Source organism: Microcaecilia unicolor, chromosome 7 (genome assembly GCF_901765095.1).
Source record: "Microcaecilia unicolor chromosome 7, aMicUni1.1, whole genome shotgun sequence".
Lineage (NCBI taxonomy): Eukaryota > Metazoa > Chordata > Amphibia > Gymnophiona > Siphonopidae > Microcaecilia > Microcaecilia unicolor.
Genome location: NC_044037.1, coordinates 230,170,318 through 230,197,678, shown reverse-complemented (window position 1 = coordinate 230,197,678; position 27,361 = coordinate 230,170,318). Strand labels below are relative to the sequence as shown.

At 43.9% G+C, this 27,361-nt stretch overlaps 1 protein-coding gene across 1 annotated transcript in view; it reads left to right on the top strand.

Moving 5' to 3' along the window:
* UBR3 (ubiquitin protein ligase E3 component n-recognin 3) overlaps positions 1-27,361 on the top strand; it is a 686,242-nt gene that overhangs the window by 143,220 nt on the left and 515,661 nt on the right. The window contains 5 exon segments of the mRNA XM_030210854.1: positions 7,279-7,507; positions 15,799-15,978; positions 18,459-18,485; positions 18,488-18,579; positions 18,581-18,592. Coding sequence (XP_030066714.1) covers positions 7,279-7,507; positions 15,799-15,978; positions 18,459-18,485; positions 18,488-18,579; positions 18,581-18,592 — 540 coding nt within the window.

The window sequence follows — 27,361 nt, the reverse complement described above, 5'->3', positions numbered from 1 at the left end:
TGGGACAGACCAAAGGTCCATCAAGCCCTTGCCAGTATCTTGTTTCCAAGTACCTGGCAATATACCAAAAGAATAAAACAGATGTTGTACTGCTTATCCTAGAGTTTTCCCAATTCCATCCTAATGACTTACGGACTTTTTATTTTAGGAAATTATCTAAACCTTTTTTAAACCCTGCAAAGCTAACTGCTTTTCTCCGAGGACAAGCAGGTTGCTTGTTGTCACGATTAGGGTGAGATCCACGGCAGCCCCAGGACGGAAATCTTCCTAGCAACAAACTTTGCTAGAGCCTTCGAGCGCGCGGGCGCGTGGCCATCTTCCTGCCTGTCGAGCGAGAGTCCCACTTTAGTTTTTTTTTCTCTGCGGTAAGGGAGTGACTGCTTGCGGTCACTCTCCGTTCGCCCTGAAAAAGCCTTCATGTATTTTTTCAGTTTTTCGTTTCCTTTTCCCTCATTTTCTTTTTCTTTTTCTTTTACGTTGTATTCCTTAAATTAAAAAAGAAAAAAAAAAGACCCTTTTTTCTAAGTTTTTGGTCCTTGTAAGTTTTCTTTCGCTCCCGTCCGCGTTTCTCTTATTTTTATGCCTTTATTTTTTGGCACCATCGAGAATTTAGATTTCACCGCCGCTATTTTTCCGTCCATGTCATTGAGGATGCCCAGCAGCTTCAAGAAGTGTACTCTGAGCAACCGAGCGATCTTGGGTACTGACCCTCACGCGTGGTGTCTTCAGTGCCTTGGACCCGACCATCGCCCAGACGCATGTAAGTTGTGTCTTAGCTTGAAAAAGCGGACACAGGTGTCAAGACAAGCTCTTCGGGATCGTCTTTTTGGAGCTTCGCCCGGTTCTTCGCTGTCAACGTCAACATCGGTACCGCGGTCGGCGGCTTTGATATCGGCACCGGAGATGGCATCGACCTCAGGAGCGCAGGTAATGGCTGACCGGAGACCACACACTGGGAGCAGTGAGCCGTTGAGTGGGTCCCCACCTGTCTCGAAGACTCCTGCTGTGTAGGCCCGATGGGACCGACCACTCTCGGACCCGACCCTGAGGAGGTGTGTGGATTCCATGTCCTCCTCGTCGGTACAGAGGAGTATCAATGACGTGCATCGAGCGAAGGCGAAGAAGCATCATCATCGGTCTCCTTCTAAGCACGTTACCGGGAGCTCCAGGGCGTTGAAGGATTCGGCACCCGTGAAGCGCCGACACCAGGAGGAGCGCTCACCCTCCATTCAGGAGGTGTTGGTTCGTCGGTCTTCGGACAGCCTGGTACCACCTCCTCGACCTCCACAGATTCTGGACCTGGTTCCTGCACTGACCCCGCAGCCTTGCTCGACAGCGACTCTGGACGAGTGCATCCGAGCCATTCTCCCAGGTTTGCTGGAAAGGTTGCTGCATCAGCCTGTTCGGTGCTGGAGGTGCTTGCACCTTCGGCACCGTTGATGGAAGCGGCAGCTGGCTCTGGGCCTGTGGTGAGGTCTCCGACGTCAACATTGATGGAGGGAGCTTCATCACTGGTGGCACGGGGGTCGACTTCTTGGCACCGCCATCGGGGACATAGTTCCTCGGCGTCAAGACGGGCCTGGTTTCGGACTGCAGTTCAAGAACTCTTGTCTGATACCAAGAAGGATACCTCATGGGATGAAGGAGAAGATCCCAGATATTTCTCTTCTTAGGAGTCTTGTGGTCTTCCCTCTGATCCTACTCCTTCGCCAGAAAGAAAGCTTTCTCCTCCGGAGAGTCTTTCTTTCTCTTAATTTGTCCAGGAAATGTCTGTGGCTATTCCCTTCCCTGTGGTAACTGAGGAGGAGCCCAGGACTGAGATGCTCGAAGACTATCCTTCTCCACCTATGGAATCATCCACTGTTCTCCTGCATAATGTCCTTAAAGAGACACTGCTGAGGAACTGGAGGAAACCACTAACTAACCCCACCATCCCTAAAAAAGCTGAGTCCCAGTATTGGGTTCATGGAGAACCTGAGTTGATGAAGTTGCAGTTAACTCACGACTCTATGGTTGTGGATTCCGCTCTCAAGAGGGCCAGGAGTACTAGAGATTTCGCCTCGGCGCCCCCGGGGCGGGGAATCTAGGACTCTGACTCGTTTGGGAGAAAGGCCTATCAGTCCTCTATGCTCATGTCCAAGATTCAGTCATTCCAGCTCTACACAAGCATCCACATGTGGAACAATGTAAAACAACGGGCGGACTTGGTGGACAAGCTCCCTGTGGAGCATGCCAGGCCTTTTTAAGAGGTGGTCAGGCAGCTGAAGGCGTGTCGTAAATTCCTGTCCAGGGGTGCTTACGACTCTTTTGATGTTGCATCCAGAGTCGCTGCTCAAGGTATAGTGATAAGCAGACTCTCATGGCTGCGTGCCTCTGACCTGGACAATCAAGTCCAGCAGCGGCTTGCGGATGTCCCTTGCCGGGGGGGGGGGGGGGGGTCAGCGGGAAACCTCTATGGACAATCTCTCCCGCCGGGCGCCTTCAGCTTCTACCTCATTAGGTAGATGTTTTTTCCGGGGAAGAAGGAGTGCTCCTTATGCCTACAATAGACGTAGGTACAATCCTCCTTTCTGACAGCCTTCTCAGGCTCAGCCCGATTGTTCGCGTCAACAGTGTGTGCCCAGACGGGCCCCTGCAGCTCCCCAGCAAAAGCAAGGGACGGGCTTTTGACTGGCTCCAGCTGAGCATAGCCGCTATCAAAGTGTCCGTGCCAGACGATCTACAGGTCGGAGGGAGGTTAAAATTTTTTCACCAAAGGTGGCCTCTTGTAACCTCCGATCGGTGGGTTCGCCAAATAGTTTGGTTAGGATACTCCCTCAATTTGATCTCCAAACCTCCAAATTGCCCACTGAGATCTCAGTCCTTCAGCTTCCAGCACAAGCAGGTACTTGCAGAGGAACTCTCCGCCCTTCTCAGCGCCAATGCAATCGTGCCTGTTCCACCAGGGCAGAAAGGGCTGGGATTCTATTCCAGGTATTTCCTTGTGCAAAAGAAAATGGGGGATGCATCCCATCCTAGACCCTTAGACTCTGAACAAGTACCTGGTCCGAGAAAAATTCAGGATGGTTTCCCTGGGCACCCTTCTCCCCATGATTCAGCAAAACGATTGGCTATGCTCTCTGGACTTAAAGGACGCTTATACACTCATCCCGATACTTCCAGCTCACAGGAAGTATCTTCGATTCCGTCTGGGAGCGCAGCACTTCCAGTATTGTGTGCTGCCCTTTGGTCTCGCGTCTGCATTTACAAAATGCCTGGCAGTGGACTGGGATTGACTGGTGAAGAACACCTCGGAGGCAGGAGCTCTACAGTCCATGCAGATGACTATTCAACTGCTGGAGCTACTCGGTTTGTTATTACCCCAAGTCCCATCTTCTTCCTGTTCAAAGACTGGAATTTATTGGAGCTCTGCTGGATTCACAGACGGCTCGCGCCTATCTCCCCGAGACGGGAGCAGACAATCTTCTGTCTCTAGTTTCCATGGCCAGAGCGTCTCAGCGGATCACAGCTCGGCAGATATTGAGACTTCTGGGCCACATGGCCTCCACAGTTCATGTGAATCCCATGGCCCGTCTTCACATGAGATCTGCTCAATGGACCCTAGCTTCCCAGTGGTATCAAGCTGCAGGGAATCTAGAGGATGGGATCCAGCTGTCAACCGAATTTCACAATTCCCTTAAGTGGTGGACAGTTCGATCCAATTTGACCTTGGGACGTACTTTTCAAATTCCTCAGCCTCAAAAAGTGCTGACAACGGATGCATCCCTTCTGGGGTGGGAAGCTCATGTAGATGGGCTTCACACTCAAGGAGCTTGGTCCCTCCAGGAATCAGATCTTCAGATCAATCTTCTGGAGTTGCGAGCGGTCTGGAACGCTCTAAAGGCTTTCAGAGATCGGCTGTCCAATCAAATTATTGAAATTCAGGCAGACAATCAGGGTGCCATGTACTACATCAACAAGCAGGGGGGCACCGGATCTCACCCCCTGTGTTGGGAAGCCGTTCAGATCTGGCTTTGGGCTTGCCGTCACGGCATGTTTTTCAAAGCCACGTATCTGGCAGGTATAAACAACAGTCTGGCCGACAGGTTGAGCAGGATCATGCAACCTCATGATTGGTCGCTCAACTCGGGCATGGTGCGCAAGATCTTCCAAGCGTGGGGCACTCCCTTGGTCGATCTTTTTGCCACTCAGATCAATCACAAAGTCCCTCAGTTCTGTTCAGGCCCATGACAGATGCTTTTCTCCTTCATTGGGGGAAGGGCCTTCTGTAAGCATATCCTCCCATACCTCTGGTGGGGAAGACTTTACTGAAACTCAGGCAAGACCGCGGAACCATGATTCTGATTGCTTCTTTTTGGCCACGTCAGATTTGGTTCCCTCTTCTTCTGGAGTTGTCCTCCGAAGAACCGTGGAGATTGGTGTGTTTTCCAACCCTCATTACTCAGAACGAGGGGGCGCTTCTGCATACCAACCTCCAGTCTCTGGCTCTCAAGGCCTGGATGTTGAGAGCTTAGACTTCGCCTCCATGGGTCTCTCTGAGGATGTCTCCCGAGTCTTGCTTGCTTCCAGAAAAGATTCCACGAAGAGGTGTTACTCTTTTAAATGAAGGAGGTTTGCCATCTGGTGTGACAGCAAGGCCCTAGATCTTCGCTCTTGTCCTACACAGACCCTGCTTTGAATACCTTCTACACCTGTCAGAGTCTGGTCTCAAGACCAACTCCGTATGAGTTCACCTTAGTGCGATTAGTGCTTTTCATTATCGTGTAGAGGGTAAGCCTATCTCTGGACAGCCTTTAGTTGTTCGATTCATGAGAGGTTTGCTTTTGTCAAAGCCTTCTGTCAAACCTTCTACAGTGTCATGGGATCTCAACGTTGTCCTCACCCAGCTGATGAAACCTCCTTTTGAGCCTCTGAATTCCTGCCATCTGAAGTACTTGACCTGGAAGGTCGTTTTCTTGGTGGCGGTTACTTTAGCTCGTAGGGTCAGTGAGCTTCAAGCCTTGGTAGTACATGCTCCTTATCTCAAGTTTCATCACAACAGAGTAGTCTTCCGCACTCAGCCTAAGTTTCTGCCGAAGGTTGTGTCGGAGTTCCATCTGAACCAGTCAGTTGTCTTGCCAACATTTTTTCCCCGTCCTCATACCCGCCCTGCTGAATGTCAGTTGCACACCTTGGACTGCAAGAGAGCATTGGCCTTTTACCTGGAGTGGACAAGCCCCTTCAGACAGTCCGCCCAAATGTTTGTATCTTTTGATCCCAACAGGAGGGGAGTCGCCATCGGGAAATGCAGCATTTCCAATTGGCTAGCTTATGCCCAAGCTGGGCTGACTCTTGAGGGTCATGTCACGGCTCATAGTGTTAGAGCCATGGCAGCGTCGGTGGCCCACTTGAAGTCAGCCACTATTGAAGAGATTTGCAAGGCTGCGACGTCATCAGTCCACACATTCACATCTCACTACTGCCTCCAGCAGGATAGCCGACGCGACATTCGGTTTGGGCAGTCGGTACTGCAGAATCTGTTTGGGGTTTAGAATCCAACTCCACCCCCCTAGGCCCATTTTTATTCTGTTCCAGGCTGCACTCTCAGTTAGATGTTCTGCTTCATAGGTCAATCCTTGTTATGTCCTCGCCGTTGCGAGGCCTAATTGACCTTCTTTGTTGCTTTGAGTGAGCCTGGGTGCTAGGGATACCCCAATCGTGAGAACAAGCAGCCTGCTTGTCCTCGGAGAAAGCGAAGATACATACCTGTAGCAGGTATTCTCCGAGGACAGCAGGCTGATTGTTCTCACAATCCTGCCCGCTTCCCCTTTGGAGATGTCCTTTATCTTTGTTATTGCTTTCTAATGTAACTAAAGCAGGACTCTCGCGCGACAGGCGGAAAGATGGCCACGTGTGCCCTTGCGCTCGAAGGCTCTAGCAAAGTTTGTTGCTAGGAAGATTTCCGTCCTGGGGCTGCCATGGACGTCACCCTAATCGTTAGAACAATCAGCCTGCTGTCCTCGGCGAATACCTGCTACAGGTATGTATCTTCGCTTTACCACATTCTCTGGCAACAAATTCCAGAGTTTAATTACACGTTGAGTAGAGAAATATTTTCTCTGATTTGTTTTAAATTTACTACTTAGTAGCTTCATTGCGTGCCCCCTAGTCCTTGTATTTATGAGAAGAGTAAACAAGTGATTTCATCTCAACCATTTCCACTCCACTCAATATTTTATAGACTGCTATCATATCTCCCATCAGCCGTCTCTTCACCAAGTTGAAGAGCCCTTGCCCCTTTAGCCTTTCTTCATAGGGAAGTTGTCCAGGGGTGTGCTGGTAAATTGTTAACAGGGGGCTCTCTCTTGCCAGCAAAGTAAAAGAGAATTAGGAGGGGCCCAAGCCCACATTTTGGGATCAATTTGTTAAAGTAGCCATGGAGAACCGGCTCCCAAAACTCTTAAAAACTTAAGAAACGGCTCTCGAGAGCCTGTGAGAGCCTGCTCCAGCACACCACTGAAGTTGTCCCTTCCTCTTTATTATTTTTGTCGCCCTTCTCTGTACCTTTTCCAATTCTGCTATATATATATATATATATTTTTTTTTTTAAAGATGATGCGACCAAAATTGCATCAATATTCAAGGTGTGGTTGCACCATGAAGTGATACAAAGGCACTATAATAATCTGGTTTGCTCCTTATTCCTTTATTAGTAATTCCTAGCATTCTATTGGCTTGCTTAGCCACTGCTGCATAGTGAGCAGAGGGTTTCAATTTATCATCAAGGATGATACCTAGATCCTTTTCCTGGATGGTGACTCCTAATGTGAAGCCTTGCATCTTGTAGCTATAGTTTTGGTTCCTCATTCGTACGTGCATCACTTTGCACTTGTTGACGTAAACTGTCATCTGCTATTTGGATGCCCAGTCTCCCAGTCTCTTAAGGTCCTCTTGAGATTTAACAAGTTTGAATAACTTTGTGTCATCAACAAATTTAATTATCTCACTAATTATTCCCATCTCTAGATCATTTATACATGATAAAAGCAGCAGTCCATACAGACCCATGGGGAACCCCACCATCTTCCCTTCTCCATTGAAAATACTGACCATTATTAATCCTGCCTCTTTTCCCATGACTTTCTAATTTCCTCAGGAGTTGTTCATGGCTTTCGCCTTGAGATTTTGGACTAAACAAGTAGAAGTGGTTATCCCATCTTCCCAAACAGGAAAAACCCTGCTTTAAGTAGTAGTAGCTGGTAATGATTGGCTTAATTGCAAATTTTTTTTAATTTTCAGATTGCTTTTACAAAAACCTTTGTTCAGCACTATGCATTCATCATGAAGACCCTGAAGAAAAGTCATGAGTCAGATACCATGTCCAACAGAATTGTGCATATCAGTGTTCAGCTGTTTAGCAATGAGGAGCTAGCACGCCAGGTGACAGAAGAGTGCCAGCTCCTGGATGTTATGGTCACTGTGCTGCTGTACATGATGGAAAGTTGCCTTATTAAGAGTGAGCTGCAAGGTAAGTGACTTCATCTTTCATCATTGATGTTCAGTGCTTCTTAATACAGTGTTGCCTTTTGAATACAGTTACCTTTCTGTACCTCTGGCTCTTCAGCTGCACTTTTCTTGGTCTTCTAGTTTAAAAATTTTTTTTTAATAGCTCCAAGACTGTGATGGAATATACATTTTCTGTTATGTTTCAAATGTTTTATGTTCTAGTAACTTTATCATTTAGCTCTAGATTGTGAGGGACAGGTTGAGACATGTTCTTGTTCTTCCTGTTGACCCGAAGACCTTGTAATTATTCAAAAGTAATGATTTTCAAAGTACTAATTTAATCTGTCATTGAGTTGTAGAGTATTTGGGGTACTGATTAGGATGAATTACTTGTTTCTACCTCTCCCCTATTTGCACACACTCTTCCTTCAAAGGGCAGATTTTCTTCTTCCTCTTTCCAGTTTACTAGTCTCTCCCTGGTGCTCTTATCATGGGCCCTGTTCCATGTATGGTGCTGTGAGGGCTGTTGTCAGGACTCAGTAAGATGAGAAATGTCACGGTGCCAGGACAGAGGGAGGACCAGCAGCAGCAGAAATAAGCTGCATATTGCATAGGGGTTTTTTTTCAGCAGATGGCCTGACCTCATCGAATGATAAGGTTGTTCTTGTGCAGAGGATTTACTAGTCACATCATTGAAAGGATGACTGTCCTTTTCCCCCAGCATGCTATTTGAGTGAGTCTCTCTCCTGACAGAGTTTCTGAAGTGAACTGACTGCAATCTAGCAATGATTCTGGGTGTCACGGTCACATCACTTAACCTGGTTCCATGTGGCTTTTGAGGAAGTTCGAGCTGTACTATGCCCATGGTTCCTTGCTCTTTTAGGTGTCCTTAGCTGACTCAAAAAGAACAATGTGGATTCAATCTATACAGAGCTAGGTTAACAGAAATGGGGAATAGAGAATTCTTCATGCAAGGATTTAAGGAGGCCTCTAGAGGACACAGTGAGCACTGGGATGGAGACTGGAGGGTAGGGAGGAAAAACTGGCAAAGCTGGACTGATAACTGTTAACTATATTACTTCAAATAGTTGTACAAAACTTCCATTCAGAAGATGGTGTTTGGGCTGCAAGATGTTCTTCCATTGAGTTATGAGAAAGAAGTTTGACATTATTGTTACAGGAGGCAGTATTGCTAATCTGAATTTTTGGGAATTACAATGAACATTTAAAATTGTGGGTAGTTTTTGCCTCCTCTTGATGATTTGGTGCTATCTGTTAACCTCTGTGCTAGTTTTTCCTCCATTGGTTATTGAATAAAGTGCTGTAAAAGTTCGTCATCATCAAGTATAACAATGTGTAGTTTTCATTCTTACAATGATTACCCTTGTTTTAATTGAAACGGGTCTATTTAAAAAAAAAAAAATAGAATTAAAAATTCTGTTCTTGAGTCACAATAATGCAGACATTATGGGGGTAATATTACTACTACTTATCATTTCTAAAGTGCTACTAGACGTACGCAGCGCTGTACACTTGAACATGATGAGACAGTCCCTGCTCGACAGAGCTTACAATCTAATTAGGACAAACAAGAGATAAGGGAATATTAAAGTGAGGATGATAAAATAAGGGTTCTGAACAAGTGAATAAGGGTTAGGAGTTAAAAGCTGCATCAAAAAGGTAGGCTTTTAGTTTAGATTTAAAGATTGCCAGAGATGGAGCTTGACGTACCGGCTCATGAAGTCTATTCCAGGCATATGGTGCAGCAAGATAAAAGGAACGGAGTCTGGAGTTAGCAGTGGAGGAGAAGGGTGCAGATAAGAGAGATTTACCCAATGAACGGAGTTCCCGGGGAGGAATGTAGGGAGAGATGAGAGTGGAGAGATACTGAGGAGCTGCAGAGTGAATGCACTTATAAGTTAATAAGAGGAGTTTGAACTGTATGCAGAAACGGATAGGAAGCCAGTGAAGTGACTTGAGGAGAGGGCTAATATGAGCATAATGACCCTGGCAAAATATTAGTCGTGCAGCAGAATTTTGAACAGATTGAAGAGGACAGAGATGGCTAAGTGGGAGACCTGTGAGAAGCAAGTTGCAATAGTCTAAGCGAGAGGTGATAAGAGTGTGGATGAGGGTTCTGGTAGTGTGCTCAGAAAAGAAAGAATTTTGGTGATATTATAGAGATAGAAACGACAGGTTTTAGCAGTCTGCTGAATATGTGCAGAGAAGGAGAGGGAGGAGTCGAAGATGACCCCAAGGTTGCGAACTGATGAGACAGAAAGGATGAGAGTGTTATCCACAGGAATGGGGGAAAAGGAGAGGTTGGTTTAGGGGGAAAGATAAGAAGCTCAGTCTTGGTCATGTTTAGTTTCAGATGGCGCTGAGACATCCAGGCAGCAATGTCAGACAGGCAGGCCGATACTTTGACCTGGATTTTGGCTGAGATTTCTGGTGTGGAGAGGTAGATCTGGGAGTCATCAGGGTAAAGATGATACTGAAAACCATGGGATGAGATCAGAGTACCAAGGGAAGAAGTATAGATGGAGAAAAGAAGAGGTCCCAGGACGGATCCCTGAGGTACACCAATTGACAGTGGGATAGAAGTAGAGGAGGATCCACTAGAGTATACACTAAAGGTACGCTGGGAGAGATAAGAAGAAAACCAGGAAAGAACAGAGCCCTGAAATCCAAGTGAGGACAGCGTATCAAGGAGTAGGCTGTGATCAACAGTGTCAAAAGCAGCAGATAGATCGAGAAGGATGAGGATAGAATAGAGACCTTTGGATCTGGCCAGGAACAGATCATTGGAGACTTTAGCAAGTGCTGTTTCAGTTGAATGAAGGGGGCGAAAGCCAGATTGAAGTGGATCAAGAGTAGCTTGAGATGAAAGAAAGTCAAGGCAACGGAGGTGAACAGCACGTTCAAGTATCTTGGATAGGAAAGGGAGGAGGGAGATGGGGCGATAGTTGGATGGACAGGTAGGTTCCAATGAAGGTTTTTTAAGGAGTGGTGTGACTACGGCATGTTTGAAGGCATCAGGAGCAGTCGCAGTGGACAGTGAAAGATTGAGGATATGACAGATAAAAGGGATGACAGTAGGAGAGATAGGGTTAAGTAGATGGGTGGGAATAGGATCAGAGGAACAGGTAGTTTTGAGGAGGAAAGAAGATGTGTAGTTTCCTCTTCAGTGATTTCAGAAAAGGAAGAAAAGGAGGCAGGGGTTGGAGGGTTGAGAGAATGGGCTAAGGGAAGGAGAGTTGGAGGTGACCTGGTTGAGAATTCAAGTTTAATCTTGTGAACCTTATGAAAGAACTCAGCCAGAGTCTGGGGAGAAAGTGAAGGGGGAGTTGGAGGTGAAGGCACTTTGAGGAGAGAGTTCATTGTGGCAAAGAGATGTCGAGGGTTTGAGCCAAGAGAATTTGTCAACTGGATGTAATAGTCCTGTTTGGCAAGGAAAAGAGCAGACTGGAAGGAGGTCAGCAAGAATTTGAAATGTATGAAGTCAGCGTGGGCACGGGATTTCAGCCAAAGGCATTCCGCAGAGCAGGCACAGGAACATAGGTAGTGGATTCTAGAGGTCAGCCGAGGCTGGGGTTTGGTACGTTTTACAGAACGGGGAATGGGAGGAGCAAGAGTATCCAGAGCAGAGGACAGAATAGTATTATAGGAAGAGACAGCCTCATTGACAGACTTGGATAACATAGTGGTAGAGAGGAGATTTGAAACATTGGAGGACAGAGTAGAAGGGTCAATAGGCTGAAGATTCCTAAATGTATTGGTTAAGATTGGATGGGACTGGGGAGGAGGGTGTTTAAGTGTGAAAGTTGTCAAATGATGGTCAGAGAGGGGAAGAGTTGAGGCACAGAAACTGGAGAGTGAGCAGTTTGAGAAGAAGATAAGATCAAGACAGTGGCCATTCTGGTGAGTGGGGGCAGTGGAGCACAGTTGAAGATTGAAAGAGGATGTTAAAGCAAGAAACTGAGAAGCATGAGTCAGAGGGATCATCAGCATGAATGTTAAAATCCCCAAGAATGAGGGAAGGAGATGAAGGTTCAAGAAAGAAGGAAAGCCAAGCATCAAAGTCAGTGAGAAAGGAAGAAAGGGACTTATCAGGGGGTCAATAAATGACTGCTACTCGGAGAGGCAGAGGAGCAAATAGACGGATGGAGTGGACTTCGAAGGAAGAAAAATAGTGAGACTGAGGTAGAAGAAGAGGTTGAAATCTACAAGAGTGTGAAAATAGTAGTCCGCACCTCCTCCACGGCCAACCGGGCGAGGATTATGGGAGAAAAGATATTCAGCCAGCAGCAATTAGTCGCTTCCATCTACAGGCTGACCTAACCCTATTCAATGCACAGGGCATGTGTGGCTCCTGGTATTGAATATCTGGGATGTGCACTGACCTGGAAGTTCTGGGTACTGGCCATTATTCAGACCAGTGTCTGGTTACTCTGTGCATGAAGTTAAGGCACCCTTTTGCTGTCTTAACTTTGTGGTCACTCCGCCGGTTAGCGGTCTGAATATCACCGCTAACTGGTTAAATTGCAGCTGTGCAATAACTCTGCCCCTAACCCATTTAGTTTGGATATTTGGTTGCACAACCTGGTTAACTGCCACTGAATATCCGGGATTGGCTAACTCAGCAGGATTTAACCGAGCAGAAATATGAAAAGACATGTCGAGTTCAAAAATGGCCCAGATTGGATTGGGGGTTACAGGAAAAAAGCCTTCTCTCCAAAATTGGCCATTGCGTTTTTGTGGGAAAAGAAATTCAGCTTCTGCAGTATAGAAACATACATATAGTGAAACAGTTAGGAAATTTCTTCTTTCAAGCTGCCTCGCCACTGTTCACTTTTCTTCCCCACCCCCCAGAAATTACTTCATAACTACCCTTTCTCCGAGGACAAGCAGGCCTACCTATTCTCACTGATGGGTAATCTGATCCCACGTTGCCCCGATCCGGAGCTTGTAACAAGCAATTAAAAGCTTTGTGGAACGTGGGCCACGCTCCACTGCGCATGAATGAGTGCCTTCCCTCCCGCCGTGAGAGTGTGGTTACCGCAGTTGTTTTTCTACTGTAGTGAAGGGTGGTCAACATTTTGTCCTGCTCTTCAGAACTCGGCCTGAAGAGCTTCTTGAGTGCTTTTCGGCGATTTTTTAGTGCTCTGTTTTTTGTGCACTTTGTTTTGCGTGCCTGTGTTCGGGTTCTCTTCACCTTTCTTTCTCCCCCCCCCCCCCCCCCCCCCCGGCTTCATAAGTTTCCTTTATTTTTTTCTGCATCACTGGGCCATTTTTGGGGCTTGACTTCGGCCGTGTACTCCATGGGTTTTTCTTTGGTGTCTTGCCCTTTTTTTGGCACCATTGCGTCATTTGATTTGGCTGCAGAGGTTTTATGCTTCCATCTTGCTAAAGATGTAAAAAGAATTGAAGCGGTGCAAAGAAAAGCTACAAGAATGGTATGGGATTTGCGTTACAAGACGTATGAGAAGAGACTTGCTGACCTGAACATGTATACCCTGGAGAAACAGGGGTGATATGATACAGGCGTTCAAATATTTGAAAGGTATTAATCCGCAAACTAACCTTTTCCGGAGATGGGAAGGCAGTAGAACTAGAGGACATGAAATGAGATTGAAGGGGGGCAGACTCAAGAAAAATGTCAGGAAGTATTTTTTCACGGAGAGAGTGGTGGATACTTGGAATGCCCTCCCATGGGAGGTGGTGGAGATGAAAACGGTAACGGAATTCAAACATGCGTGGGATAAACATAAAGGAATCCTGTTCAGAAGGAATGGATCCTCAGAAGCTTAGCGGAGATTGGGTGACAGAGCCGGTGGTGGGAGGTGGGGCTAGTGCTGGGCAGACTTCTACGGTCTGTGCCCTGAAAATGGCAGATACAAATCAAGATAAGGTATACACAAAATGTAGCACATATGAGTTATCTTGTTGGGCAGACTGGATGGACCGTGCAAGTCTTTTTCTGCCGTCATCTACTATGTTACTATGTAAAGTTCTTGGTGTCTTCAATGCCTAGGGCCTGACTATAGCCCTTCTAACTGTGTCCTCTGTCTTTGAATGAAGAAAAGGACCCAGGTGGCCGGAGAGGCTCATTCCCCTCCCCCACTCATTTACCTTGGCAGTAATGACATTGTTGTCCCCATCCTTGAAAAACAACAAGGCAAGCGATCTGCAAAATCCAATATGGAAAAAGAAGCCAGCAGATCAATATAACATCAGAAAGATTTTATTGAAGATACCGCATGTAAACAAATTGCCCGACACAGGCCGTGTTTCGCCCACCAAGGGCTGCGTCAGGGGCTACAATAAACAAACAGATTGAATTATAATAAATAAAACATCATATTTAAAATATAAAAACAACATACTTAACATATAAAAACAACATACCACCATAGTTTCTCAGATATTCATGAACAAATAGATAATGTATAAGCTATAAAATGATAATAAAATGTTATACATACATGTATATAAAATCTAAACATGAATAAATAAGTATGTGGTATACATAGAAAGGACCACTTAATACAAATAAATAAATAAATCATCTCATCACAAAAAAACGCATTATATGTATTTAAAAATATATACAATTCCCAACATATAATAAATATCTATATAAGAACATATGTATATGTTTATTGTAGCCCCTGACGCAGCCCTTGGTGGGCGAAACACGGCCTGTGTCGGGCAATTTGTTTACATGCGGTATCTTCAATAAAATCTTTCTGATGTTATATTGATCTGCTGGCTTCCCTGTCCCCATCCTTGTGCATTTTCACAGGTTTCCCATTGTCCCTATCCCTGTACACTCCTCTAGTTTGCCGAGCAGTAGTCAAAGACCTGTTCATGTTCCTGGGGGTCCCATAGGGATTCCTATTATCCCCTCTTCTTTTTAAAATCTACTTGCAACTCTTAGGAACATTGGTTAGGCAATTTGAAATTTTTTAAATATATTTCTTCACTCAAACTGTAATTAAACTCTGGATTTCGTTGCCAGAAAATGTGGTAGAAAATGTTGTAAAAAGCAGTTAGCATAGCAGGGTTTAAATAAAGTTTGAACGAGTTCTTAAAAGTCCATAAACTATTATTAAAGTGAAATTTGGAAAATCCACTGCTTATTCCTGGGATAAGCTGCATAGGATCTGTTTTACTGTTTGGGATATTGCCAGATAACTTGTGACCTGTATTGGCCACTATTTGAAACGGGATACTGGGCTTGATGGACCTTTTGGTCTGTCCCAGTATGGCAGTGCTTATGTACATTGCTACCCAGTTGTTGGTGTTATCTGCTCTGGATTATTGTAATGTTTTGTATGTGGGCCTACCAGCTAGGTGAGGAACAAGCTGCAGATTGTGCAAAATATGCCAACTAGACTGATAAAGGATTTGAGAAAAAAGGAGAGCCTTTGGCCTTCCTTAAGGAAATTACACTGGTTTTCTTTTAGGGAACATTGGTTATGTATGCTCTTAGTAGTGATTTTTAAGGCATTTAAGGATTTGGAAGCCTTTGTATTAAGAGATCAGGTAAAGCATTAAGTACAGTACTTATATCACTACCTGTGGGGGAGTTGTGGAAAACGAGGTGGAGAACTAGCCCATTTAGGACAGCAGGTGTGAAACTGGAATAGTTGTCCGAAGACCTGAGCAAGATGTCATCCTCCCTGTTCATCCCTTTATGGAATGCCAGATTTTTTTTTCCTGGTGGTGGGGGAGGGGAGTTAAGGAGGTAGTATGCTGATTTTTGTGTTTTTTCTGTTCCTTTTTTTTTTTTTTTTTTTTTTCAAGATTTGGATTTTACACCTTATGGTGGTGGAGGATTGTATATGGACATTTGCTTTTGATTTGTTGTGCTTGTTCTAATCTTTCTATAGAGGAACAAAAAAAAAAAAATCAGTTAGTTAATCATTTTGACTGGTGTTTAGTCAGAAAGATGATATTAAAACCTTAAATAAAATCATTCTTGCAGCTGCCCCCACCATCCTATGCTTGTGCATTCACAAACTTAAAAGCTACACATACATACAGGTACACATAAACATACACATCCCCACACCCACCAACCCATAGACAACACAGATATTCATATACTCACACACATGGGTTTATACTCTGCATGCTCTCCCCACTTGTTCATATTGATTTAACTTAATTGAAGCTTTTATTCCCATTGTTTTGTGTGATTATCCAGTAGCAGCACTGTATAAATGTATTTCAAACTGATGCTGTAACAGTAGTATGTTCTAGTGCTAGTTCAAAGTATGTACCTAATTGCTTCAATTTCTGTCCTAGATGAAGAGAACAGTTTACATGTTGTAGTAAACTGTGGTGAAGCACTGTTAAAGAACAACACCTATTGGCCACTTGTTAGTGATTTCATTAACATTCTCTCACATCAGAGTGTAGCTAAGAAGTTCTTGGAGGATCATGGCCTTCTTGTGACCTGGATGAATTTTGTATCCTTTTTTCAGGGTATGCCTCTTTTTGTTTAACATATTCTGAATCTCTCTGCTTGGGCTTTCTGTGCATCCTAACTGTAGGCAAATATTTCAAAAACTACTTTTGTGATGGAGAATTGAAGCAAGGGCCAGTAATGGTGATTGCAAAACTGAGTTAAATGTAGAAGGTTGGATTCCTGGGTCTCTGGGAGGCTGAATGCACTCTATATAATACAGTACTCACTCAAGTTTTGCAATGAACAGTTTTTGGATGATTACTCATCGAGTTGGGAGGGGTGGGGGTTGTTTAGTTTCATTATTGGCTAGTAGGGATTGTGGCTTCAGCATAGACTTCATTGGTCAGCTCATAGGAGCTGCTGTTTTTCTCTTCTGGTTTTGAAGTATCTGTTCATTATTCTCTGCTTCCCTTTAGAAATAGCATATTAACATAATTTTATATGTATATTTTCGTTGGGTGTTGGCTTGAAAATTTTATAGAAAAGGAAAAGCCAGGAAGACTACTTCATTTAGATGTCTGGGTTTAGGTGAAGCATATTAATTGATTTTAGTTACCATTAGGGAAATTTATTTATTTATTTTGGTAGCTAACGGATCATGGGCTCTGCAAATCAGTCCCCAAGGTTCACAACCCAGTCAGGTTCTCAGGATTTCCTCAATGAATAAGCACAAGAGGTGGTGGAAATGAAAACGGTAACAGAATTCAAACACGCGTGGGATAAACATAAAGGAATCCTATTCAGAAGGAATGGATCCTAAGGAGCTTAGCCGAGATTGGGTGGCAGAGCCGGTGGCGAGAGGCGGGGATAGTGCTGGCAGACTTATACGGTCTGTGCCAGAGCTGGTGGTGGGAGGCGGGGCTGGTGGTTGGGAGGCGGGGATAGTGCTGGGCAGACTTATACGGTTTGTGCCCTGAAGAGGACAGGTACAAATCAAAGTAGGGTATACACAAAAAGTAGCACATATGAGTTTGTCTTGTTGGGCAGACTGGATGGACCATGCAGGTCTTTTTCTGCCGTCATTTACCATGTTACTATGTTACAAGAGGGACAATCCTGTAAATAGATCTCATTCATATTCATTGTGGAAATCTTTTACAGCTCAGTGAGGGGGGGGGAGAGGATTTTTCTTTTTTTTTATTATGACAACTATGGTTTATTAAATACTACTTCAGTGATGCTTCTTTTCACATGTTGACTCAGGCATTACTTATTTCTAGACTCAATTATTACAATACTATTTATGCAGAAATAACAACCTGCAATTTAAAAAGTTTACAAATGTTACAGAATACAGCTATTAGACTTCTCTGCTGTGTCTGTCAATTTTACTCTGTAAAACCTTTATGCATTATCACTGTTTCCTATCCAGTTCAGAATTCAGGTAAGATACTGGTCCTTGCTTATAAGGCCCTCTATATGGAGGTTCCTCTGTATCAATCTTCTTTAATTGTCTTGTATTTAACAAACCAGACTACTTTGTTCCCAATATGAACATCATCTTATCCTCCCACTGCCATCTTTAGCTAGATACATTAGCATGATCTAGTGCTTTTTTTTTTGTAGCTCCATTGTTTGATTGTTTTTATTCAACTTTTTAATAAAGAAAATCATACAATACACTTAACTGCAGCCACAAGGCTACCAACTCTCCAAAATTCCTCAAACTCATCTGTAATACTTAATCAACATTGTATTTTTCCCCCTACCCAACCCTTCCACCCCACCCTCCTACCCCTCCTCCTCCCACTATCCTCCCGTTCATGACTGCCCCCCCCCCCCCCCCCCCCCGGTGTATCACTATCAGTATTCCATATTCTTTTAAGTTTGTCCATTGTTATAGAATACTCTCCCTGATCCCTCGAAGTCAAGCTCAAACATAAGGTTTAGGGCATCCTTGAAGGCCTGTTTCTATACTCAGGCTTTTGGCCTGACAACACCTTAGGCCTTGGGAAGGAAGAACCACCACACATACACTTAGATGCATGATTGTATCTGTTTTACTTAGGAGTGCATATTTGTTGACTGATATGTGTGTGTGTATTTTATTGAACGTATAATATATTTATCTGTCCCTATTATTATTTTGGTATGAATGTCTAGATACTTTTTTACTATCTGACATTGGAGTTCCTTTTTCCTTTTCCTTAATTTAATAACTGTTCTGACAAGTTCATTGAGAGCAGTATATCAAAACCAGAATAAACCATAAACCATCCTGTTTGAGAACTGGATTTGGAGACCCCTGAAACACTGAATGTTACAAGTGATCATAAATATTGATTTTGTAACAGAATATATGAATTCTATGTGATTTGACTTTTTGATTCCAGGCAATTTGCAGATACTTGAGCCTTCTTCGTATTACAAAGTTATTTCCATGATATTTTGGGATCCATCCACCAATGATGGCCTTTTCTGAATTTTCTCAACACATAATAATTTGTTAGGTGCAAAACAATAAGTTTATTTTGTTTGGCTGCAACACTTTTTTCAGGTATGAATTTGAATAAGCGAGAACTCAATGACATGTGGAGTTTGAATCTCAGACCTACTATGCAGCATTTGCAGCTGAACTGGAAGCCTGTGCTCAGCCTATGTGGGGACTGTTATCACACCTGCAAAGTTCGGGTAAGGCTCGCATTTTATTGCTATGCACGTGAATGCATGCTGTTTAGTTCTGCATGTGCTCTTATGTATATAAAAGGAATGAGTGGGTTTTGATAAGATGGTCTCCTTAAATTTATTCTTTCATTATATTACAATCAAATTGAAATTTGCCTAGGAAGGAAGATATGCCAACAAAAAAAATTCATTTTCCTATTTTACATACTAAAAGCAGCAATAGTGGCAAAAAAGAGGGATTGTTTTTGTTTTTAATTCAATTAGCAGTTACATGTACCTTAAGACTTTTTTTTTTTCTTTTATAATTTTATTCCTCATAAAAGTAGCAGGTATTTTTCTGTCAATAAGCAGGATATAAGGAAATATTCAAATGTCCACTTTGAATTAAGGAAGTAATGTTTATTCTGTCGTTTATCAATAAAAATTATTGGAAAAAAAAAAAAAAATAAGCAGGATATAATTAGACACAAGTGGGTGATATAATCACATGCTACTTGGATGGAACAGCCTTCCCAGAGTTCAGAACTGTGTAAATCTCTCTCCGCGGTTCTTCAGTTTTTTTTCCCCTGATCTGATCTGCTGGATGGATGTGAAAAGTTTACTCCGTAACTGAAGGTGATCGTTGTTTCTTTAAAATAAATAAATATTTATTTTCATTATTATTATTATTTTTTTTTTTTTACCCTGTGGAAAGTGTTTCTGACATTGGGTTCTGGCCATGCTCTCAGTGCGGTAGAAAAATTTACAACGTCAAAATCCATTTTAAATTCCTGATCTGTCTGGATGTGACCATAACCAGGCTGAGTGTCAGTTCTGCCAAAAGATCTCCATTGGCCTGAAAGTATTGCCTAGATCAACTCTGTAATCATGAGGCAGAGAAAGAACTTAAAAACACGAAGGTAGATAAAGACAATATGGGGGCTCATTTTCAAAGCACTTAGCCTTCCAAAGTTCCATAGAAACCTATGGAACTTTGGAAGGCTAAGTGCTTTGAAAATATGCCTGCATATGGTCTATTTAGTCTGCCCATCCATGCCATCTAATATCTCTTCCTTTCCCTTCAAAATCCTATGTATTTTGTACCAAGCTTGCTTGAATTCAGGTACAGTCTTTGTCTCCATTATGTCCATCAGGAGGCCATTCTATGAATTCACCACTTTTTCTATGAAGTATTTCCTCATGTTTGTCCTTCATCCCTGTCCCCCCTCATTTCTCAGCTTCCTTTCATTTGAAGGAGACTCACCACCTTATGATCATCATATTGATCACACACAAGCCCGCTCATCTTTTGTACACAAAAGTACTTTACCCCCCTAAACTGGTGATATTGCCAAAAGGCTGTCAGTAAGGTTTGCCTCTTTACAGATGATACCAAAATCTGCAATAGGGTATACACCCTGGATGGCATAGATAGCTTGAAGAATGGTCTAGAATTTGACAGCTAAGATTTAATACTAAAAAAAAAAATGCTGCAAACCTTGAGGGAGGGGTATATAGGGATGAAGTACTTCTGTGCACAAAAGAAGAGTGGGACTTGGGAGTGATCATAATAATCTTAAGCAGTGGCGTAGCTAGGGTAGTTGACACACGGGGCCGGTCATTTTTTAACACCCCCCCCCCCCAAAAAAAAAAAATCCAGTACTAGGCATACCGAGAATACAAAACACTCAGGACCTATAGAGCAATTCTACCATACCATAAGCAGTAATTTCTACGAGTTACACAAGAAAAAGGAAAGCATCTTAAACACTACAGTGAGCACTAGAACATCAATTCACCTATTGTAAAACGAAACCAGAAAGAATAGTACAGATCGTCGATCCTGCACAGTCAATGCCAATTGAAAGCCATGTCTTTTTCACAAACACAAATACACCCTAATCCACTATAGAATAAGTAATCATAAACTTTCTATTTAGACAAAAATTAAACTGAACCCCCGATGCCAGACTCTGCATACAGTGCAACACCACAGAAACAGAAAATGTCCCCTAGTACTGTGCAAAATATAAAGACAGCAGATGTCAATTTGAAAAAACTAACAAATACCAATCACCACTTTACAAATTAACAAATAGAAATAAAACAAATACAGAAAATAAAATAATACCATTTTATTGGACTAATACATTTAGCTTCCAGAGGCCAAAATCTCCTTCTTCAGGTCAGTACAGTATAGTGCTGTTACAGTATCCTATCCTGACCTGAGGAAGGGGGTTTTGTTCTCTGAAAGTTAAGTCAAAATGTATTAAAATTAGTCCAATAAAAAGATTACCTTATTACATGTTCTATTTATAAACATTTATTAACACAGCTACAATACTATATCCTAAAGCAAATAATAAAAATATATATTTACAGTTTGTTGTCTTTGGTTTCTGCTTTCCTCATCTTCTTTTCACTGTCTTCCTTCCATCCAGCATCTGTCTTCGCTCTCTCTGCCATCCAGTGTCTGCCCTCTCTAATGTCCCTTCCATCCACTGGCTGCCCTCTCTCTCCCTTCCATCCACATCTGCCCTCTATTTCTGCCCCTTCCATCCACCATCTGGCCCAGTGTGCCATTTCTCTCTCCCTCCCTTCCATCCACATCTGCCCTCTATCTTCCCCTTCCATCCACCATTTGCCCCAGTGCCCTCTTTCTCTCTCCCCTTCCACCCACCATCTGCACTTTCTCTCTGCCCCTTCAATCCGTCTGCCCTCCCTCTCCCATCCATCTAGGGTCTGCCCTCCCTCATGCCTCCCCCCTTCCATCCAGGGTCTGTCCCCTCTCTCTCTGCCTCCTCTTTTCAGCCCCCAGTTCCAGCCCCCTTGTTCCACCTGCCCCTAGTTCCAGCCCCAGCCCACATCTCCCTCCTGCCTCCCTTTTCAGCCCCACTATCCCACCAGTCCATAGCCCTTTTCTCCCATCAGTCCCGAGCTTCAGCCCCCAACCACTTCTCCCTGTCCCCTTTTCAGCCCTTAGTTTCAACCCCAGCCCTTTTCTGTCACCAGTTCCGAGCTTCAGCCCCAGCCAGTTCTCCCTCTCCCCTTTAAAGCCCATAGTCCCCACAGTTTCAGCCCCTGCCCCTTTTCAGCCCCCAGTTCCGGCCCCCTTCATCCACCACATGCCTTGCATGGCCCTATTTTCCCTCCTGCCCCCTTGTCAGACCCCAGTTCCAGCTTCAGACCCCTTCTCCCATCTGAGCACTCCCTTCCCCAATCCCCTTCTCCCCTCTGAGCACCCGCATCTGGGCTCCCCTATCCTCCCCAATCCCCTTCTTCCCTCTGAGCACCCGCATCTGGGCTCCCCCACCCTCCCCAATCCCCTTCTCCCCTTTGAGCACCCCTCTCAGCTCCCCCATCTGAATCCCCCCTCCCACCCGACCCGACCGACACACCTACCCGCTCCGTTCTCCTGCTCCCACCCTGTCCTACCTTAAAAATTTTTTTTGCAGCGCCGGAGTGGCAGGCAGCGCCTCGCGTCTGCCCTGCTGGTAAAAATCTCCTCGACGTCGCGTCCGGCCTTCCCACATTGAGTCCCGCCCGCCCTCGCGGTAATAGGAAGTTACCTCAGAGGAGGGCGGGACTCAATGTGGGAAGGCCAGATGCGACGTCAAGGAGATTTTTACCAGCAGGGCAGACGTGAGGCGCTGCCTGCCACTCCGGCGCAGCGAAAATTTTTTTTAAAGGTAGGACAGGGTGGAAGCAGCGGGAGCGGAGCACCCCGCCACCTGCTGACACCTGGGGCGGACCGCCCTTGCTACGCCACTGATCTTAAGATGGCCAAACAAGTATAAAAGATGACGGTGAAAGCCAGAAGGATGCTTGGGAGCATAGGGAGAGGAATGATCAGCAGGAAAATAAGATGTGATATTGCCTCTGTATACGGCTCTGGTGAGACCCCATTTAGAGTACTGTGTATAGTTCTGGAGACCAGAAAAGATATAAACAGGATGGAGTTAGTACATAAAATTGTTTGAGAACAGACTTGCAGAGCTCAGTATTTATACTTTGGAAGGAAGATGGGAGATGATAGGAGGTGAGTCTCTTTCAACTGAAAGGAAGCTCAGGAATGAGGGGCATGGGATGAAGGTGTAAGGGGATAAAATATGGAAATGCTGTTTTACAGAAAAGGGTGGTGGATGTCTGGAATGACCTCATGGTGGGGAAGGTGGAGACCAAGACTATGTCTGAATTCAAGAATATATGGGGGCAAACTTATAGAATATATCCACTATTTCACCAGTACATTGACCATTATCAAAACAGTTTTCTCTTTTGGTCATTCCTTGCCCCCTGAAAGTTTGCCAAATGCCTAAGTAGTTATAACAGCTCATCTGTGCAAGCAGAGACATATGGCCTTTTCTTATCATGATGTCTGGCTTCTTACAGCTTTGCCAAGAGATCTGGTCGTTTCCCTCAGAAACCATACAATACGCTGCCTTCGAAGGCTAGGTTTTCTGATCAACTTCAGGAAATAATCACTTCAACCAACAACAACTAAGATTTCTTTTAATAGGAGCTATTCCAGATACAGAGCAAGCAAAGGCTTTTTTTTGCATGCGAGACAGATATCTGAAACTTTTATGCATTATATCTAGAAAAGTTCAATACTTCAACAGTTAATCCAGAACCTATTTGCAGAAGTCATGGACTGCAGCAGCCTTATAGACTACCATGCCTTTTGCCCACCTCAAAATAAGAAGTTGTAGTGGGATTTCAATTCCAACAGAATTGGCACACCCTAACTTTTTCAATAGAAGTGTGTCATCACCTTTTCTTCGGACTGTCCCAGTGGGGGATATCAGAACTCATTTTGAACAAAGTTGTCATTCATACTACATATTCTCTGCTTACAACAGGTGCCTTAAACATTGATTAGAGAACACACTCAGCTCTTGTCATCTGGTCAAAGCTGAATGACTGTCACATCAGTCATCTGAAGCTCAGAGCAATAGCTTATTCCCTGTGTTAGTTTGTCCACCTTCTTAATATAGACCAGCAGTCAAGTTGTCATATTCTATGCCAACTACTGGGAAGCAGCATGAATGTGTAACTCTGTTCTCTATTGTATACAGATTCATGCAGCCACAATATAGGCCAGTGATGGCGAACCTTTCAGAGACCTGAGTGCCCAAACACCAACCCAAAATCGAATTATTTATCGCAAAGTGCCGGTACTCATTATGGGCGAGGTCACCACATATGACTCCACCCTTATGATAGCCACACCCCTTATACCAGCCATGGCGCATATAAACAGACATCATTGAAAATATTATACTAGTATAGGAGAAAAAGATAACCTGATGTTTTCTTCCATTATAAATCATTTCTGTAAGCTGTTACAGCTCCAGTATACCCAGTGTAAAATAAGACAGCAGTTTAAATTCCAAATTGGACATATTCCCAAACACTAAAATAAAAATAAAGTGATTTTTCCTACCTTTGTTGTCTGGTGATTTTGTTTTTCTATCCATATTGGTTCTAGTCGCTGATTCTGCTGCTCTCTATCTGTACTCTTAACTCCATTTCCAGGGCTTCCTTTCCATTTATTTCTTTACTTTCCTCCTTTCTTCTTCATTTCTTGCCCTCCATCAATGTCCAGCAACCATCCTCTCCCCCCAGCCACAAATGTCCAGCACCCCTCCTCTCCCCTCCCGCCACAAATGTCCACGCCACCCCTCCTCCTCACCCCTGCCTTCCTCCCAGCACCATGCAGCACCCACATCAGGCCTCCCTCCCACCCAGCACCCAACACCAGGCTTCCCTCCCAACCCAGCACCCACCATCAGGCCTCCCTCCCACCCAGCACCCACCATCAGGCTTCCCTCCCTCCCAGCACCCACCATCAGGTCTCCCTCCCTCCCAGCACGCAGCAGCAGCAGGCCTCCCTCCCACCCAGCAGCACACAGACAGCACCAGGCTGGCCTGCCGCCCGTCTGTCCTCCCTCCCTCCCAGCACCAGGAAACCCCCTCCTCCTAAAATTTAAAAAGCGTACCATCCTTGGAGTCGGGGTTAAGGCGGCGTGCGTCGGCAGCGGCAGGGAAGCGCGTGTTCTTTGCTCGACGCACCTTCGGCCTTTCCTGTCTCTCAAGCTCTGGTCCCGCCTATGATGAACATGTATACCCTAGTGAAAAGGAGAGACGGGTGATATGATAAAAGATGTTCAAATATTTGACAGGTATTAATCTGCAAATCTTTTCTGAGACAGGAAGACGCTAGAACTAAAAGTCATGGAAACGCTAACGGGATAGAGGTGGGAGGGGGTAGATGGGGAACGGGTTGATATTTTGAATTATATTGTTGTATGTTAATCGATGTTTTCAATAAAAGCTTTCAAAATTAAAAAAAAAAAAAGGCAGACTCAGGAATAATGTCAGGAAGTATTTTTTCACGGAGAGGGTGGTAAATACCTGGAATGCCCTCCCACGGAAGGTGGTGGAGATGAAAACAGTAATGGAATTCAAAAATGCATGGGATAAACATAAAGGAATTCTGTTTAGAAGGAATGGATCCAAAGAAGCTTAGTTAAGATCAGGAAGCAACACTGGTAATTGGGAAGCAAAGCCAGCACTGGGCAAACTTCTATGGCCTGTACTTTGATCGTGGCTGGACAGAATTACCTTCAGAAGCTGGAGAACAAGGCCAGTGCTGGGCAGATTTCTACAGTCTATGCCCTGATTGTGGCTGAATAGATTTGGATGGGCCAGAGTGGAACTTTTCTGGGGCTTCGATGGTAATGCCAGAAATTTTAGAACAAGAACTGTACTGGACAGACTTTTATAGTCTATGCCCTGAAAGTGGCAAAGATAAATCAAGACCAGGTGTACATATGAAGTATCACATACCATATGTAACGAATTTATCTTGTTGAGCAGATGGATAGACAGTACAGGTCTTTATCTGCTGTCATCTGCTATGGTATAGAGCAGTGATGGTGAACCTTTCAAGAGACCAAGTGCCCAAACAGCAACCCAAAATCTAATTATTTATAGCAAAGTGCCAGTACTCATTATGGGCGGGGTCACCACATATGACTCCACCCCTATGATAGCCACACCCCTTACACCAGCCATGGCGCATATAAACAGACATCATTGAAAATATTATACTAGTATAGGAGAAAAAAATAACATGATTTTTTTTCATTATAAATCATTTCTGCAAGCTGTTACAGCTCCAGTATACCCAGTGCAAACTAAGACAGCAGATGTAAATTCTCAAATTGGACATATTCCAAACAGTAAAAATAAAATGATTTTTCCTACCTTTGTTGTCTGGTGATATGGTCCCAGTCTCTGATTCTGCTGCTCTCTATCTTATTTTTATTTTTGTTACATTTGTACCCCGCGATTTCCCACTCATGGCAGGCTCAATGCGGCTTACATGGGGCAATGGAGGGTTAAGTGACTTGCCCAGAGTCACAAGGAGCTGCCTGTGCCTGAAGTGGGAATTGAACTCTGTTCCTCAGTTCCCCAGGACCAAAGTCCACCACCCTAACCACTAGGCTCACTCCTCCACTGTTCTCTTTTTTTTTTTTTTTTTAGAAATCTTTTTATTAACTTTTTACTTTACATACATCCCATATAGCTAAACACATTTATCACACAACTTTCTCATATATGAGTCCCCAACCTCCACTGTTCTCTTAACACCATTTCCAGGGCTTCCTTTCCATTTATTTCTTTACTTTCCTCCTTTCTTCTTCATTTCTTGCCCCCATCCATAAGTAAAAGCTGGGTCCTCCCTGTGGAATTGACTGGAGGAGGTATAATGTGGATCCATCTTTTGCTGTTTTCTCCATCCATGTGCAGCAACCCTCCTCTCCCCTCCCAAACAGCATCCCAAAATCTAATGATTTAACGCAAAGTGCCAACAGGGCAATTTAACCTGAATAACAGAACTTTAAAAGCATTTGACATGCTTTTGAATAATTAATGTGATTTTGCTGTTGCATGCATGCTGATAACTTGTCTAATCTTGGCTCATACTTTGTAAATTTGAGAGCAACACATGCAGCACTCAGGTCATCTGTTAGTCTGTTTCTGATGTCAGATTTTATATAATTCAAAGTTGAAAACAGCTGCTCACAAGAATATGATGACCCAAACAGAGTAAGTAAAGCAATCCCAAATGCTTTCATTGACTTAAAATTATTTGGCAGAGAATTCACACTTTAAGGATTTCATTTTCAGAACTAACTGTGCTGTCATTTGTCATCCCTTCAATCTTCTCAAGTGTTACACGCAGGTCACAGAATTTATTTTTCCAGATACAGGTTTCTTGAAATTCCAGTAGCTCCATTTCCAGATTTCCTAAATCTAACCACTGTAAGCAGGAAAGATCAAGTTCTTCAAATTTGGCTCTCTCTGGAGAAGTTAGAAAACACAGGGTTGTCTCCATTTTACGGAACTGTAAAAATCTGTTACTAAAGTTCACCTTTGCAGCTTGTACAGCGCTAGAAAATTCCTTGTAGATTTCCTGATGGCTTGTAGGACTGTCTGCAAATCTTTTACAATTTTTTTAGATTTGGAAAATATTTTAGCTGCCCACTTTCAAGGTCTCTTTCAAAAACCTGAAGTTTTCTCTCAAATGTTTTGATATCACAGAACATCCTTTCTGCTGTTTTCCCTGCAGCTACACCTTGTAGTTACATAGTAACATAGTAACATAGTAGATGACGGCAGATAAAGACCTGCATGGTCCATCCAGTCTGCCCATGACAAACTCATATGTGTATACCTTTCCTTGAATTTGTACCTGTCCTTTTCAGGGCACAGACCATACAAGTC